Genomic DNA, 18,744 nt, shown 5'->3' on the forward strand with positions numbered 1-18,744 from the left:
AAAAGAAGCAGAACGTTTCAGAGGTTGTTTTCCACGTAACTTTAACAAAGGAAACCTCTGTTTTCCTTTGTTAAGCACTTATTTTGGGCAACTGGTCGACCTACATGTATGGATTCACCGTTCAATGATTTACACGAAAGACCTGCCAAAAGTTTTAAGTGATAGGCAAAAATGGAGCGCTTTGCTGATCAAGTCGAGTTTTGATACAGGGAAGACAAAACTTGAAGGTCAACAAAGGCATTTAAAATGGCTGTAACAGCCTAATTGAGCTCTGGTTTACAACATTGTCCCCGCCCATGTATGGCTACTAAGCTGGCTGAATTTAAGTGAATACTTTAGAGACCGTTCTCCATGATTTTCAAGCAATCGTATCTTCTCCGAATATCAATGAGTAGAAATGACAGTTTACAACAAAGTGCAAGTTTAAAATAAACAAAACGAATTGGGCTTCCCCATGAATTGCTAAACAGCCATTAATAAAATAAAGTAATTCACTCTTACCTAGCCAACCTTAACTGAACAAGCTTTTATTATTAGGTGTCCCTTACAATACATGAATATTTTGTCTACTCTCTAATGCAGTTATCATTAAAGGCAGCTGGTTATTGTTTATTACCTACCATCTTTAATATTTTACTACATCAATAATCGTGCGTTGACTTGTCTGAATTCACAATACTGAACTCCCTTTAATACTGTAGCTTACTTTCCACAAACACTGCCGCTTCACATCCACGGTTCCCAGCCCCCGTAGGTTCGCCCCAGAATATTAGGATCCATTGCATGGTCCATTAGACAGGCCACCTGACTTTCAACTGACAAATCCTTTTCGGGTTCGCGGGCTCGAATATTCACACTGCTGTCACCTAGACATACAGCTTCCATTTGTTTATACCAGGAGTTTGCCTTGTGACCTAAAGCAAGATCATCCCTGCAGAGGAATGGTAATATAAACCGCTTTAAAAATCAGCCTGCGATCCTGAACTCTTCGTGGGACAAGAAATCCTGGGACTTTGATTGTGCCATGGTCACATATTTTTCTAAAGGACCGAGTCATGGAAAGTGCTTTGTACGATATATACGTACTCGTTGTTTTTGAATAAGAAATCTCACTCGTTCACTATGCTCACTCGTCCGATTTCTGAGACGTCAACAACTCGTGCGTAAATACCGTACGCCCGCACTTTCCATAAAGTATCCTATATATATTTCTAGTTTGCATCGAGTTTCATCTCGTTTGGTACTGTACCAGCGAGTACCTGTTGACATCTGTCTGTCCCTGAGCTTCGACATAAATAGTATCACATAAACGTGAACAACATTTAAGCAAACCTCAGAACGTATGCCGGGTTGAATCCTTCCAATTTTTTCCTGGCATTCCGGACTTTCTGTCTTGGATACCACTCCACGTCCTTGTCGTCTGCGACAAAGAACACAAGGAAGTCATCTTTAATTTCTTCTCCTCGTCTAGGGTTCACATATAACTTTGACTATATGTTTAAGCTTGCGCGATAAACTGAGAACTTAAATGATTTGTTTTAATGTAAAAAGCCTAAAGATAAATCTCCTCAACCCTACCCATTCGGCTCCCAGGACTTTCCTGCGGAAAGCATCCACATCAATTAACGAGATTTTTGTACAATTGCTGCCTTGCTATATTGTGAATGTGCGGCAAAAGCACCAGTTTGAATTTAAGCTCGAAGAAAAACTGCTCGATTTGAGTTAGATTATAGATCATCATAGTTTTATATTCGCAACAAACCAGTTGAAGAAATGAGAAATGGTTGTTAAACTAAATGGAATTTTTTAAGTGACGATAAAGGAGTTTTACGCATTCTCAAGACTTAACGTGGCTCGATTCAGTTTTTCAGGGTCAATACCTCTTAAGTTTGAGCGTAAACTACGTCGCCATAAACAAAGATTTGGAAAAATTGACATCACAGTTGTATTAGATAAAGACAATGGGGTTGCAGGGTTGCAATGACATCGGAGTTGTCATAGCAACGAAATGACGCCATTACCTATTTTACTTCCAGCATCATTTCTCGGCACTGGGAACTGTTCTTCCAAAATCGTTTACTGGAGCTTATTCAGGGGTATTGTCTCAAAGTTTCATTTTCACGTGAACAGCAGTAAGTAACAATGCATTTGACATATGCAAAAATGCTAGCTATTGTTCTGCACGAAAATATGAACTTGGAGACAATACCCCTGAATAATGAGAGACTCACTTGTAAACACAAAATTTCTGACAAAATATTAGCGAATTGTAGCCCTTATTTTACTACCTTACAACATATCAATAATTTTGAAACTAAGAGGTCATATTTTTTCTCTTTCGACGTACTCTCTCACTCGGAAAAAGAATCAAGAAAAAAAATCTGGGGCCAGGGTAATACACGATAGTGTATAATCTAAGACGTGCGCATCTGTTTTGTGTAGTTAAGAATACAAACCTGTGTTTGTGCCCTGAGTTCGTGCTTGTTTACGAGCAAAAACCTTTAAAGAAGAAAGCAGAGCATTTTCAAAGGCTTCTGTAAAAATAAGGAACTCGGCAGACAGACGATCACTTCAGCCGACCAAACTATGTGATAAGAGAGTTAAGCTCGTCTGGGTCCTGATAGGAGTTTTTTAGTTAAAGGTATATGACATCTGGATGTGCCTTCAAGCAGCCAATGCCTTTGTTTAGCACAACATGATTTTAGCCCATCTCATGGCATTTGGAGCGTTTATTTCTTGCACAAACAATTTTTCGTTTACACACTAACAAACCTGCCAATCCAGGGAAGGCTCCTTAATAAACACGTCCATGGTGTTGAGCAGCAATTGATGGTTATTTCTTAGGGCCCGCAGCGTGTGCACCATGACGCTCTGTAAGATTCCACTCTCCTTCAGCGGTAACATCAGGTTTAAAAACTGACGAGTAAGCCTGAAAGGCATCAGTTCTGGCACAGGCAGGAACTAAAATAAAGCAATTGGTTAATAATAATATTAATAATAATAATAATAATAATAATAATAATTCTCCAGCAATCATGAAACAGAAGGATAAAAGCAACGTTCTTCAACTCAATAACAACTCAAAGGCAAAAAAGAAAACCATGCCCTATGAAGTGCTTGACGAAAACGTAGACCTTTTCTGTTCATTAAAATCATTTTCTTAACTTGTAATCACTCGAACCAGCTACGTATGACTGTCTAGCGTTTGATTATAACTATTACCTGTGTAGCTGAGCCAAAAGCGTGACCAAAGTCAATGCCAATCATTCCTCCGGATTCCATGTCAACCATGAAGTTTGACAAATGGCGGTCTCCAATGCCCAGAATGTACTGACAAATAGACAAGCAAGCATGTGTGCTTGCAAAATGGGATCTCAGGATGAGAAACGCCTCAGGAGAGGCTGAGAGTTGCACAAAGGCGCGTCTGTAAAACAAACAAAATAAACGACATACATTATTAATGTGGTATTAATAAAGTCGTAACTTGATCAAGAAATCAGTCAAATTTAAGTATTATAACTGAAATTGTACAAATTAAAATGAAATGGATCTCGCCGTCATTGTTACTTGTTAGTGCCTCGAATAGATGTCTAGTTTTCAAAACATACACGACAGCACCTTTACCAACACAGTCCGCTTTGGTGGCCGCTCTAGAAGAAGAAAGTTATACTTTGTGTACTTGTACAGGTTGCTTACTTGAGAAGGTCCCAAGGTACCAATCCAAGCTTCTGCTTAAAGCTTCTCTCTGTTTCAGTTCGACTGGCTTTCCTTGAAAGGAACGATTAATTCAAGTTAACAAACTAGAAACTGTTAACACCCTTTTCGTAAGAGCTTATTGCAGAGAAAACAAAATAACCGGTTATCACTCTCACTTGTACATTTCCCCATAGAATCTGTTGAAGGGCATTGCACCCTTAAACTTAGCAATCCATTTCATGTGGGACTCATTTGGTCCATCCCTGCAAAAAAAATATACAAATAAAAACAGTCTAGGACAAGGTTATCCCTAATGCAATGTTTAACACCCGATACAAAAGATGAGTAACTGAACTAGTGAGCGTCATCTTACTTTCCATTATAATGGTCAAATTCAGCCTTGGTCATGGTGCCGCGCAGCACTTCTTTTAAAGGTTTGGTATTCTGAATCCACTCAATCATACCCACTCTGTAAGGTAATGATAATCGTTCATTGTTACGTCAAGTGTCCATGACTACTAATAAGGAGAATGATCATACCACTTGATTTGTTACTGAAAACGCTAATATGCAATTCTTACATATGTGTACAATATGTATCCGAAATTTAAACTCTTTAAAAATCACATATATTTTTTCCTCTACAGAACGCGCAAATTTCCCTCTAAACATGTCCACCTTATCGAGCGGCCAAATTGAAAGTACGAGTCAAATACATCGCTTAATTCCACAAATCACAAAGCTATGACTAGCTATGTCCCCAACCGGCTCAACTGATTCGCTACAACGCGTGTCAATTAATGAAGGCACCCTTACATCATTTTATTAAAAATACCGCCAGCAACGTCAACGGATAAAAAATAAATGAATAAATCATTCACCTCGGAGTCATTGGTATGACTTGGTAAGTCTTCAGTCTCAGACATCTTTGACTGCACGCTGGGTCATTCGACATCACTTCATTCATCACTCCAAACAACTGTCGATCGGAGAAAACTATAAATCATACGGCATCAACAATGACGACGACAACGACAACAGCGAAGCAAAAGCAAAGCAAAAATATTGTTTACTCCGACCATCCAGAATCTATGATGATAAGCTGGATAACAAATAATCCGGGAAGTACCTATACACAATGTTATGACGTTGAAGGTTACTAGGTTCTTTAATAGTTACATTTGAAATATTTTTTAGCAATCGTTCAAGAATTTTATTTTTTTATTTTTTAATTTTTATATTGTAAAGAAACATTTTAATCGTAAGAGAAATTGTATTTTTTTTTTTAATTTTAATCTTGGTATTTTTTACTGTTGTAAAGCGCCGTGAGCTTCTAGAAATGTTACGCTATATAAATATTCTATTTCACGTCACTGTATGAGAGGAGGAAGGTCCTGAGTAATGCTCTATTTGACCAAATTGTAAGGGACCAAAGCCACAAGCTCCATGATCTGCTGCCGCCACGCAACGGGTCCACTACTGATTTGTAAGACAAATAGGTTTAAAAACACTTTTATTATGGCGAACAGTTTTAATTATTAGTAGTAACCTTAAGTATTAGTATTTTGGTGTTGATACTTCTCCTTTTGTATTTTATTGTAGGTTATTTTTTACGGTTTTTATAGTAGTTATCATATATTTATAGATAATTTGTAGTTCCATTTTAAAGTAAGTCACATTTCAGCTGGCCCGGGGGCTGCAATGATTTTACTTCTTAATAAAGTTATCTGTTATTATTGTTATTATTAAGTTGGCCAAGAATGCGCGGTTAACTGGCAGAATGCAGATCAGCTTAATCTTTCAACGCATAGCAACATTGAAGAACACTAACTGAGCGGGCCACAAAGCAATACCTTTTAAATCTTTGTCAAGCACCCAAAGACTGACCGACTGCCCCGCATATCCCAGGCAACACTTACTTGCTCAATCCTCTGATCCAGCCTCAAGTCCTCGCCACCTTTTACTAAAAACATATGATCTTTTTCATCATCGCCTCTGATAATCAGGCGCTTAGGTCTACGAATTGAAGACAGGACCAGAACCTGCAGAAAGACAATACCAATGACGTCAATAGGCAATCAGAGAGACTGCTATAGTTTCATTTCTAACAAGAGAATGCTCGTAACAATTTGCACCTCATTCGTAAATGTACATCATCCTTTGATCAAGGTGTAAACCTTGAGCCTCTGAAAACTGATTAAGCATAATTTGTTATCTCGGAAGAATTTAGCCCCATGTCGGAAGAAGCCCTATAAAAGATAATGTTTAGATAACTTGAAGTGCTTTGAAGGTTTTTTATTGCTGGGCCTAGAAACTGCATTCAGGCCTCAAGAAAATAAGCTTTTTTAACAGTAAAATTATACTCTCATATGTCGCGACACCTTCTACACGTTTAAATGACGTCACGATGAATTAGCCATGGAGAGGCTACTCAAACAAGACGCTGTATCAGTTCCATACCCGTTCATCAAATCCTGCGATTTTTACATGATATTCAGGAAGAGGTTTTTCTTTTCCTGTATACTGACCTAACAGAGAAAGAATCAAAGGTTAAATCAAAGGTTTGTCGGAAAGGTCAGCGGTCAGCGAGCACGATGGCCGCGAAATTTAAAGCTCCGTGTTGAAGAGAAATTAAGTTAAAGTTTCTTTTCAAAATTTTCTTCCATTTTAATTTTTCATGTCTAAATCCTTTATGTAAACAATGTCTGCAACTAAGAGAGGAAAACAGAAGCAACAGGCAGAATTTTCAGAAGAAGAAGACTTCGAAACATTTGTGCGAGAGTCGCTTGGGCAACTGAGCAAAGGTCAGAAACAAATCATTCAGGAAATCTCAAACTTAAAAGCTAAAGTAACGCTGAACGAAACAGCGTTGGGTAAAATATATATCTAGCCAATTTAAGACCCTCAACGACAGCTTTGAAGAACTCATGGGCGAGCTTCATGACGCGAGGTGTAAAGTCGACGACATGGAAAGCTCCGTTCAAAAACATGCTAAGCAAATTGAGGGAATGCGTGAAAGACTGCTGTCCCTTGAGCGGTATTCTCGAGAATACAATATCCGTTTCCACAACGTTCCAGAATGTACTGACGAGGATTGTGTCCAAAACGTCCGTAACATTTTATCCAATCAGCTTGATATGGAGCCGGAGATTGAAAACGCGCATCGTGTTGGTCCTCGAAATAACGACAAACCGCGAGTAATTATTTGCAAGTTCCTTTATCGTCCACAGAGGTATAAAGTTATCCAGAAGAAGCGTGATCTTGAGGATGGTATTTGGGTTACAGAGGACCTAATTTGGGAAGATCGTGAAGCAAAGAAAAATTAAAGGAAGTAATGAAGGAGGCATTTGAAAATGGTAAAAAGCCTAGATTCGCCCGTGGAAAACTTTACATAGATGGAGTACTCTATCGCAAAACATAACTACATGGTCAGGTCAGAATATGTAGGCATTATTATCTCGTACTTACGTTAGTAATTTTCGCAAATTTTAAATCAATTTTGTGTCTGTAAATGACAAGCGACACATATGACCCAGATTTAAATCTTTAGTCTTTCAATGACCATGGCATATTTACATTAGAAGAGCTTAATCAACTTTCCCATGTTGTCAAACCTTAACTCTCGGTGCTTCACTTAAATATAACAAGCCTAAGCAAGCATTTCGACGAGCTATGTCATCTTTTGAATTCATTTCCCTTCCAGCTAGATTTGTTTGCTTGTTGTGAAACTTGGATTACCTCCCAAGTTGACATATGCAGCTTGCAAATCTCAGGTTACAATATCATAACTGACAATCGCACGTTTTCTACAGGTGGAGGAGTTGCTTTATATTTAAAGTCAAGTTTTGAATATTATTTAAGAAATGATTTAAAAATAGCTGGTATTGAAAATATCTGGCTTGACACACAAGACTTGATTATTGGCGTTATTTATAACTCTCCCAGTGGGTCCCAACGCGATTTTATTGATGAATTTGAAAACGTTCTACATTCCGTCTTTTTGTCTAAGAGAAAGTGTCTGATCTTAGGTGACTTCAACATCAATACACTCGTCAAGAGCACAACAGCAAAAGAATACCTCAACTTGATCCTCTCAGAAGTTTTTAATCCTTTGATTCTCGAAGCAACTCGCGTTTAAAAGAGCACCTTTCAACTATTATCTTGCTCAGTATTAATCATCGCCACACCGACTCTCAAATGTTATATTTTTTTAGCGGAGCTCCGGCGCGCGAAGGGCACCAGCGGAGCACCATGGGTAATAAAATTTGGTATACCATCCATCCGAGAAAATTTGGTTATGACGTAGCGTACGCCCGTACACCCTTTGCGGGGAGGGAAGGGAATCAGGTATCCCCGTCCGGGGGAGGAGTATGCCGTGATGTTATAAATCGCGCGATGCATTTGTGCAACTATTATCCACGGTGCAACCCGCGTTTTCTTGGTGGGAAATCGCGCAAGAAATGGCGTAGCTGTCGTCGCGTTCAAAAACATGTTTACTTCAACTACTTCATTGCATAAGGATTTTGTGACCGTAGTGCTCAGTTTCTAGTAAACTGTTTCGAAAAAATTGTTATGGCAACAAACAATAGCGGTTTGAACTATTTGCTTGTAAGAAGAGCGAGGGGAAAGAGAAAGAAGAGAAAGGCATAGAGTAAGAATTAACAGGCTCGCTAGCAAAGAGGATTCAAGTGGAAAATTTATGCAGCATTTGTGACTTGTTCACCGATAACTGAAGCTGAGAGAGTTTTGAGTCATCTTGTGATGTTTTTACCTGTCTTTTTGCACTGGATCTACAAAATGAAATACAGCAGCTATCAACATTTTTTTGTTATTCTTGGCTGGCTTGTTTACTGGGTTGTGGTTGAGAAACGCGCCGCACGACAAAACGAAATCGGGAATCATCGTTTTCAAAAATAAGCTACTCTTAGTAAGCTTACTTCGCCTTGCTGGACTATGCGAAAAGTCTTAAGCGATTCTGGTCTTACTTGATGGGTTTCCGTGCTGCATCTCGACCGGTAAGCTTGAGTAATTCTATTGCATTTTATGTGTTTTCTTTTTTCATGTTTATGCCGTCATTTTACGCACATTTGTAAGATTTGAGACAATTTATCTGACCTAGTAAGAACATGTAAAAGTCTTTAGACATTTTCTGACCGCGACTAGAAGAAAAAGTTCTGAAAAATAGCTAGTTTAGTTATCCTGTTGTTTATAAAAAGAAAGTTTTGAGCGATATTGTTCCCTGGCGTTCATCTTGCAAAATAGCAAACACGGCGAAAGCGGCTTAAAACTTAAGGCTCAAATCTGCAAGGTTTTATTCGTGTCTCAGGATTTTCGGAGACACTTTACTCTCAAAACACGTCTTCGGGAATAAAAATTGTTGACCTTTAAATGTTTCTTTGTATTATATTGTATGCCAGTATACATGGTATATATATATTATATGCCAGTTGTTTTTTACTTTTCTCACCAAGGTCACGCGTTGGTCACGCTCTACGTCAAATTTATGCTCTGATTGGTCAAAACTTGACAGGTGAGTTCATGCGGAAAATTTATGCAACATCTTGAAACTTGTTTACTTTGACAGCTGAAGCTAACAGAGTTTTGTGTCAACTTGTGATGTTTTTAACTGTCTTTCTCCGCTGAATGTACAAAATGAAATTCAGCTGCTATCAAGGGTCTTCTGTTATTCATGGCTAGTTTGTTTATTGGGTTTTTGGTTGAGAAATACGTCGCTTGTCAAAGTCGGAAATCCGATTTCGGATGGCATCACTTTCGTTTGTCACCTTGCTTGATGCGTAAGAGGGTTGAAAAGTCTGATGCGATTCTGGCCTTACTTGATAGTTTTCAGTGCATCTCGAATGGTAAGCCTGAGTAATTATTTTATTTGACGTTTGTTTTTTATATGTAATTTAATGAAGTCGAATGAAGTAGTTTATGCACGTTTGTAAGATTTGAGACAATGAACTGACCGAGTATCAGGTTTGATTATAAGCTTATAGAACTTATAGAACTAAAAGCCTTCAGACATTTTCTCACCGCGAATAGAAAGAAAACGTTCCAAAGAATATTTATTTATAATTCTGGCTGTAAAAGAAAGCTTTGAGCGACTTTCTTGCCTTGAGTTCATCTTTGGAAAAAACAAAGACCGGGAAGCCGGCTTAAAACATAAACAAGGATTTTCAGAGACACTTTAATACTTGTCTTCGTAAATGAAATTGATGTCTCTGTATATTTTTCACCGAATAATTTTCCTTTTATTTATTGATTGTTAGTAGTCTCTTTGCAATTTTAATCGCTGTGCCGTTTGTTTTCAGTCGCTCATGAACATCGCTTGCAGGAGTAGTCAAAATGCCAAGCGTATCAAACGCTTTTGAAGATTACACATCGTTATATAAAAACCATTAGATAAAAAATAAACATAATAAATTCTTTATTATGTTGAAGCGTATAACTCTATTAATCTTAATTTAAAATTGTGAAATACTGCATTCTGTCCGAGGTCTGTATGATAAAAGCAGCGCCTCATTGTACTGTTTCACCTCAGAAGTGATGTATAAAAAGTATAAAAGGTTGGTTTACACGTCCCCAGACTTGTTGGCAAGATTTTGTAAAGAAAACTTGTCGAACGCAAAAAATTCGGCCTGATTTGTTTTCCAAGAATTCGTTTCCCACGCCTAATGTACTGTGATCAAGAGCCATTATGGCTATGCTATTCTTTGGGTGTACAAATAAGGCTATCAACTCGATGTAAGATTAAGTTCACTCTTAGCCTGGACTGTTTGCAAATTATTTTTTCTCTAAAATCACTTAGCCTTTCCCTCAAAAGTCACATGAATGTGCTCTAAAGTTAACTGATTTGTGGAATACAAGTTTATTGTTTGATTTAAATTATAAATTCGAGTTAATAGGAGCTTCGCTTTTAGCCCTGGCTAAATCTATATATTATGTGTGTGTGTGTGTATGTGCTTTTCTTTTTTCCTCTCTTTTGTATATTTTTCATTTATTAAAAACTGAATCATTGGATAATCCAATTCTAGCATTTTGATTGGCTTAGCCGTTATGGTATATGAGCTATTATACCATGCTCTCCATATATGGTCTGTGTACGCGTCAGTTTAAAATTGGAAGCTAGCTGAGATTTTTTTTCGCGAAGAATAGAACGGCGCCTGAAGCCAATCGTTTTAATTCATTTCTTAGAATACTAGAAATGCAATTTCATCGAAAGAAAAAAGACAAAAACAAACAAAAAAGCCACAAGAGCTTGTTTGAAAGTTTGTCGAAAAACACGTGAAAACACATGGAACTAAAGTACCTTGACCAGCTACGAAAGAAGACAAGTGTTGTTTCTTCATGATCGCGAAGCCATTCGCCGATCGAGTCACTCGCCGATAGATAACTGCGGCTTGTCTCTCCGACATCAAGAATATACATCACAAGTAACCAGCTACAAATACAGGCTATGCAGCCATTCACTAGAGCAATCGAGGCGGCAGTATAGCTTCTTTTCTCGTTCAGCAAAACCAGCTTGTGGTTTCAAACAACTTCACAACAAGCGACCGAGGTAATAGTTTTTCTCCGTTGTTCTTACTTTTATAACTGCACTGAAAATCCAAATTCACAGTAATTTCGACGGCTGTCACTTAAAAATTCTTTTCCCTCACATTATCTGCCAGGTTTTTTTTAGTTGTTCTGCTGTGTAAAATCCTAGAATCCCGATCAGTTTTAAAAAAACTGATGTTCATCGCTACAATGTTTTGATTTTTCATTCATGCAGTCCAGGCGAGTCCGTTCGCGCGTTGCCAGTTTTGATAGACGTGTGACATGTGAATAGCGGCAGTCCCTTGTCTTTTCCGGTTTCTTCTAGTCGGGGAGATTCAAAGAGATTTTGTGGGCGTTTTTAATAAAACAATTATTCCACTCGCGCTTGTTGGATATGAGATGATTAAAGCCAACTCGGCGCTACGCGCCTCGTTGGCTATCTATCATCTCATATCCAACGCGCCCTCGTGGAATAATTGTTAAATAGATTTAGCCAGGGCTAAAAGCGAAGCTCTCAAACAATAAACAAGTAATCCACAAATCAGTTAACTTTAGGGCACATTCATGTGACTTTGAGGCAAAGGCTAAGTGGTGTTAGACAAAAATAATTTGACAGTCCAAGAGTGGAACAAATTTTACATCGAGTTAATAGTCTCATATGTACACCCAAATAGCAATCATGTTCGATCACTGTAGATTAGGCCTGAAAAACAAATTCTTCCCAAACAAAATAACCCAGTCGCCAACTACCTTAATTTTATAAGGTTAATTGATAGCTCTTTTATGAAACACACGATAGTCCTGGGTGGCAGCCAATTTACACTTTGCAAAGGGTGGCCAAAATAAAAAATCAGGAAGGATCAGGTTACTTTGCAAGTAAATCTTGGCGACAAATCTGGTGGCGTGTAAACCAGCCTTTCAAATATAATTTTTCATGACGTCTGAGGTAAACAGTACTGTGAGGCGCTGTTTTTTTAATCATACAGACCTTGGTCAGAATTTGGTCTTTTTTGCCCTATTTAAACCTATGATTCTGCAGTTTTTCACAATTTTGCTAGACAAATTGCACTCTTTTAATATCCAACAACAAATTATAGCATTGACCACATTATAAAACGTTTTCCTGAAGAGAACTCCATAAGGCCAAAAGGCCATAAGGCAAATTTCATTTGGAAAAATCTGGTCCTATGTGACATGCAAAATCACCTTTTCGGCCAGCCGGGCGGGTTCTCACTTTTGACAAGCACCAACTAATTTGCAGTTCGAGCTGTCAAGTGTTTGAATGAACATTAATAGAGTTACCATTTACGCTTCAACATGAAAGAGAATTTGTTATGTTTAGGTTTTATTTCCCTTTATTTATAAAACTGTTTATGGTTTTATGTGTAATCTTTAAAAGCGAGTGATATTTACGCGCCGCATTTTGAGTACTCCTGCATGCGAGATGTTTATGTACGACTGAAAACAACTGGCGCAGCGATAAAAATTGCGAGAGGGACTACTAACAATCAATAAAATAAATATTATTGAGTGAAACATGTACAGAGACAATAATTGTCATTCACTACGACAAGTATTGAGAGTAACGTGTCTCTGAAAATCAAGAATCAGGTAAGCATAAGCTTAAGCTTATTTATGTTTTAAGCCGGCTTCCCGGTGTTTGCTGTTTTTCAAGAAGAACTCGAGGCAAGAAAATCACTCAGAGCTTCCTTTTTGCAGCCAAAATCATAACTAAATATTCTTCTGAACGTATTCTTCGTATTAGCGGTCAAAAAATGTGTAAAGACTTTTGATATTATTGTAGGTCAGATCATTGTCTCGTGCAAAAACTAACCGCATAAACTACGCTCGACTTTAGGAAACGGGAAAAAAAACATCAAAGACAATAATTGCTCAGGCTTAGCAGTCGACAGCTGAGTCGAGATGCTGCTCCTCAAGGCCATCAAGTGAGGCCAGAATCACTTGATACTTTAAAACCCTCTTACGCCTCGGACAAGGGCGAGTGAGTAAGCTCAATTTTGAAACGCTGCCATCCGAAATCGGATTTCCAATGACTTTCACAAGCGATGTATTTCTCAACCAAAAGCACAATAAACAAACCAGCCGCGAATTACGCATTTTAAAAAGATTGAACGTGAGCCTGCGATCATTTGAAAAGTAGCAACTTGTCAGCGGATAACTTCAAAAAAAAACACTCGAACTCAGTGGGTCAATACCTGAGCCCGCGATACGTTCAGGCGATACTGGTAAGCAGATACACTGTTTTGACAGCTGTCAATTGATCAAAACATGAACCTACAATATCAGGTTCCAGGTTCCCAAACTAGCCAGAAAGTGTGAAATTTAACATTGGTATGCCTGTGGTGCGGACGGACGGAAGGTCAGATGGTCGGTGTACGGTCACGTGATTGTTTGGATGGATAGATTTTCTAAGCTATGGGGCTCCGCTCAAAATACAGAATTGAACCCGTGATCAAATAAAATATCAAAACTTAAAAAAATACGTGACCTCAATTGGTAGAAAAATGAGCCTGCGATACAGTAAGGTGATGATGGTCAGCGGATGCTCTAGTTTGACAGCTGTCAATTAACCTTCATTAGAATGGCGAATATTCGAATTAACGGGCTGTCGACTACGAGTGAGTAAGACATTTCAGTCAGGCTTGTAGTGGGGGCGAAATGCCAGATCGAGTACCTAAGCGGACCTAAGCCCACATTAATGGTTTCCTGATAGTGGTCTGCACAGCTCCCATTTTGAGAGCTGTCAATTGACCTCAATTTGGTTCGTGCATATACAGCCCTGCCTGGCGTAGTTTCGATTTTATGTTGAATCGGTAGTATACTATATCAGCTTATATACTATATCAGCTTATATGTAGGGGCAAAACGACTGCTCCCTTTTGTAACATGCGAAATTCGGGACCTTATGAGACTTAGAGATCATTGGAAGAAGGTGGCCCGGAAAAGCAAAGATCCACATGCTTGGTCTGAATACAAAAACCTTTGTCGCGAAGTCAAACACGAAATAAGGACGGCTGAGAAAATATTCATCGCGGAGCAAGTTGTAAACAACAAAAACAACTCTAATTGCCTCTGGAGAGCAATCCGCTTGTGCATACCCAAGAAGTCCGCTTCTCAAAGGAATTATTCCAAAGATGACAAAATTGTTGCTGATGAATTTAATAATTTCTTTTCCTCTGTAGGAAAGAGTACCATCAATAGAATTACTAAATTGGCAGAGGAATCGAATTATACTCTTAATCAATGTTCATTTATTCCGAGAATCTACCCATTGTCAGAGCAGTTCACCTTCAACGCAGTGAAGTGCGAACAGGTACAAAAAATTGTCACATCAATGGCCAGTGGTAAGGCCCCTGGGATTGATAAAATCCCAATCCATGCGATCAAAGATTGTTTGCCTGCTATCTTGCCATCGTTAACGTCTATTATTAATGCTACCTTTGAGTTTGACACCTTCCCTTTGGCCTGGAAAACAGCTGAAGTGACACCGATACTCAAGGCTGGAGACCACGATATTCCAAACAATAATAGACCGATTTCATTACTCCCTGTCCTTTCTAAAGTCTGTGAACGTGTCGCTCACAATCAACTTACGTCATATCTACTTTCGAGAGGCCGTTTATCATCCAAACAAAGCGGAAATAAACAGTGGCATTCAACGGAAACATCTGTCATTCAAACAACTGACGAAATCCTAAATGCCATTGACAAAAAGAAACTGACTGCAGTTGTCCTCCTTGATCTAAGCAAAGCTTTCGACAGTATTGACCATCAAATACTCCTCGCTAAGTTACAGGACATTGGTGCGTCCAGACCTGCGATAAAATGGCTCGGAAGCTATTTAACCTCGCGATACCAATTTGTGCGAATAAATACAACTCTGTCGACCAAACTACCTGTTAGTTCTGGCGTTCCACAAGGGAGCATCCTTGGCCCATTACTCTTTAACATCTACGTTAATGATCTCCCTTCTGTGCCAGAAAATTGTACATCGCAGTGTTACGTCGACGATACCAAACTTCTCATGTCATTTCAACTCCGCGATCAGCACGAAACGATAGAAAAAATGAACAAGGACTTGTTAAGCATTAGGAATTGGTGCTTTGATAATCAGCTTTTACTCAACCCAGATAAAACAAAACTAGTGATATTCGGCAGCCGGCAAATGACTGCTAAGGTTAGCGACTTTAGGCTATTTCTATTGGGGAAGGAACTCGAGCCCGTTAAGGCTGCAAGAGACCTTGGTGTCACACTGGACTCTAACTTAACATATAATGAGCATATTGTTTCTACTGTATCCTCATGCATGTCGCGTTTGGGTCAAATTAACCGCGTTAAGCATATTTTTAATAAACACGCGCTAATTATTATTATAAATGCCTTAGTTTTTAGTAAATTATTCTATTGCTCTTCTGTTTGGAGCAATACTACTCAAACTAATCTGGACAAGCTCCAAGCAGTACAGAATTTCGCTTGTCGTATTTTGAGCGGCGCTAAAAAATTCGATCACATAACTCCTTTGCTAAAAGACTTGCGCTGGCTACCAATCAGGCAACAACTTTATTTTCGTTTTGCTGTTCTGGTTTTTAAGTGCATGACGAGTTGTGCTCCGGAGTATTTGACATCAAAGCTCGTTGGAAGATCCGCCGTCTCGACAAGGAATACGAGAAATTCTCAACTTTTGAACATACCACTCTTCCGCACTGCCAGCGGCCAAAGGACCTTTCAATATAGAGCAACCTCTCTCTGGAATGAGTTGCAGCCTGCGCTCAAACTTAGCCCATCCGTGACGGAATTCAAGTGTTTACTCAGGCAAAAGCTTCTTAATGACTGCTTTATTTAATTAATTTAATTAATTTTATTGACCTTTGTCTTCTTTTATCATTGTTATATTCTTATTGTCATGTACTTGGTTTATAATTTTGTAATGTAAAATTGACTCTGAAAAGCCCCGTGGGGACGAGCCAATAAAGTATGTATGTATGTATGTACTGGTCTTTCATCTGAGCCCGCGAGATGATCATGTAATAATTGTCAGCGGATGTCTGATTTTGACAGCTGTCAATCTAATCATACTAATACGGATGGGTAACATAACTGACAGGCTAGTGTCAAGTTGTGCAAGATCTATTGTGACATTTGACATCGGCTTACATGAAGTGTGTGTACGGGTGGGCGGGCGTACGCTACGTTATAACAAATGTTCTCGGATGGATAGTTTACCAAATTTTGTTACCCATAGTGCTCCGCTGCGCGCGCTTCGCGCGCGCTAGAGCTCTTCGCTAAAAATGGCTTGTAAAATAAATAAATGGAGGAAAAAATAAACAAACAAACAAACAACACAAGGGAAGGAAAGGGCGGCAGAAGGCAAAGATACGCATGTGAATTTTACATCCAAGTCCCATTCGCACAAGTGCAGCTTAACAGAAAGATCAAATGGCCGTGTGTAAACCTGATACTAGACGACTGAGTTTTTTTTAGTACAATAATAAATTAAAGTGTTGCATGTTATTGTTACCAGGAATCTCCAAGGTATGCGTGTAGTAACTGGAAAAATTAAACAACCACGGAGAGTACTCCTTAACATTTGATGGGGGAGGAGCATGGGACCTCCAGTCATTCATCTTCTGAATGGCACTTCCACAAAGCTTTGCAAATTGCTGTAAACCAAATAACACCACAGTGAAAAAAGAAAAGTTTACACTTCGGCTTACGATAATCACAGTGCGTCGAGGTACCGTATAAACATTCAGTGGGCAATTTCTTAGATTTTTTTTTCAACAATTTTTTTTTTCAGGTCATATAAACTGAGTTAAAATAGGTTGTTTACCCTTTACATGGGCAAACCGGTCGGTTCACGGTTTGCAGGTTTGGGTAAATGGTAAGCAAAATCCAGGACTGGTAAATTTCTTCCTGGAATCGCGTTTACCATTTGTACAAATCAGCTCCATTTACTGAAAAACGGCCACGAAGGCCTGAAACTGGAATCAACTGGAACACGAATTTCCCTTTGAAACATTCCGTCCGGAAAAATACGACAACCTTTTAAGATGTTCTGTTGCTCCCGGGAATTTTCCGCTGGAACGACCCAAAAAGTCGTGTTCCATCACTTTTCAACCGGATTTCCAGAAACGTTTTGTAAATGGTAAACAACCATAGTTACCCTTTACCTCCTCGAGTGAAATTAAATGTAGCTCCATAACCAAAAATAAGACCTACCAAAGTAAACTATAAATGGCTGAGTATTCGAGTTCACTTTTGCTTCGTTACGCACTGACATCGAAATGCCCGCCTTGAAAGAGAAATGTTTTCTCTTGATACCATTAGGGTTTACCATCATTATCCACGGAACCATTTTCAAAACCAATCAGAATAATGCTTATCTTACATTGGGTTTCAGTCCTTTGAGTTTTTCACCTTCCTTTCCGAACAACTCCTGGACTTCACTTGAAAATTTCTGCAAAGAAGAAATATACCTTGCAGGTAACGTATTATAAGGGCTACGGTGGAACCTTTATATAACGGACCCCTATATAAAGAAGTCTTCGGTATATTCTTCGTTCCAGTAATAATAAAGTATGAGGAAAAGAACCTCGTTAAAGCACACATATTTTGCCGGTCTCTTTACCTTCGTTATATGGACAATTTACTGTATTCAAAATGACAACGGAGATAAGTAAAATTACACAATAACGATAGAGCAGAAATGTTTCTTATTCTTCGTGTCTGTTGGCGATCACGTCATCTCGAGGTTTCATGACGAGAACGTCATGAAAGCAACACCTTTTTATAAGCAAAACAACAACTATGCACTTGCAACACTTTTTGGTACTTTTTTGCCAATAATGCTCAACTACGACGTGAAATTCCCTTATTGCACGTTTTATGGAGGACAAAAACACGACGACGATTTCTTGGGATTGGCCCTTGACAACGTTACCTTACTTGACATTTCAAGCGAGTTGAAAAAATCCCAACGAACGTTGCGGAAAAACGTTGCCGTAGCCGTCAACGTCGCCGTTGTTCGAGCTTACGAATATTAAGGTAATTTACCTGAGCAAATTTTTTCCTGAAAGGACCAAACTCATTTCCTCGAGTCTGTGACCCACTTTCTGACTTCGATCTAATGTCCAGCAATTGCCGAAACATATTTTGAAAGCAATCTTTGATGGCTTGCGAATTGTCTTTCACGCTTTTGTCTTCTAGTAGCTGTTTCATGGGACCGTCACACCAATCCTGTACAAGAAACAGCAGTGAAACATCTAAGAAAACTAACTGGCGGTAATTTGTGTTGAAGAGAGACAATAAAATCTTCCTCAAAAGGAAAAAAATTATAAGACACACAAGCAATTTATGGACTAAAAGCTAAGCTTTCATAAATACGATTCGGATAAAAGATTCCCTGACGTTTACATTAATATCGCTTCCCAAATCAATGAGGACCCATTATGATACAAGTATCCAGAAGTTTTAGTTTGAAGCAGCGAT

The 18,744-nt window shown here is 38.7% G+C and overlaps 1 protein-coding gene across 1 annotated transcript in view; it reads right to left on the bottom strand.

Moving 5' to 3' along the window:
• Nucleotides 1–506: 506 nt before the first annotated feature.
• LOC140940209 (DNA-dependent protein kinase catalytic subunit-like) overlaps nt 507–18,744 on the bottom strand; it is a 296,315-nt gene continuing 278,077 nt past the window's right edge. The window contains exons 100-113 of the mRNA XM_073389127.1: nt 18,310–18,492; nt 17,645–17,713; nt 16,775–16,916; nt 6,157–6,224; nt 5,616–5,738; nt 4,578–4,675; nt 4,070–4,165; nt 3,873–3,959; nt 3,697–3,768; nt 3,223–3,424; nt 2,773–2,961; nt 2,457–2,499; nt 1,333–1,420; nt 507–931 (exon numbers count right to left, since the gene is read on the bottom strand). Coding sequence (XP_073245228.1) covers nt 727–931; nt 1,333–1,420; nt 2,457–2,499; nt 2,773–2,961; nt 3,223–3,424; nt 3,697–3,768; nt 3,873–3,959; nt 4,070–4,165; nt 4,578–4,675; nt 5,616–5,738; nt 6,157–6,224; nt 16,775–16,916; nt 17,645–17,713; nt 18,310–18,492 — 1,665 coding nt within the window. The 3' untranslated portion in view covers nt 507–726. The remainder of the gene's footprint in view (nt 932–1,332; nt 1,421–2,456; nt 2,500–2,772; nt 2,962–3,222; nt 3,425–3,696; nt 3,769–3,872; nt 3,960–4,069; nt 4,166–4,577; nt 4,676–5,615; nt 5,739–6,156; nt 6,225–16,774; nt 16,917–17,644; nt 17,714–18,309; nt 18,493–18,744) is intronic.

The sequence above is a fragment of the Porites lutea genome, chromosome 6, assembly GCF_958299795.1.
Source record: "Porites lutea chromosome 6, jaPorLute2.1, whole genome shotgun sequence".
In the NCBI taxonomy this organism is placed as follows: domain Eukaryota; kingdom Metazoa; phylum Cnidaria; class Anthozoa; order Scleractinia; family Poritidae; genus Porites; species Porites lutea.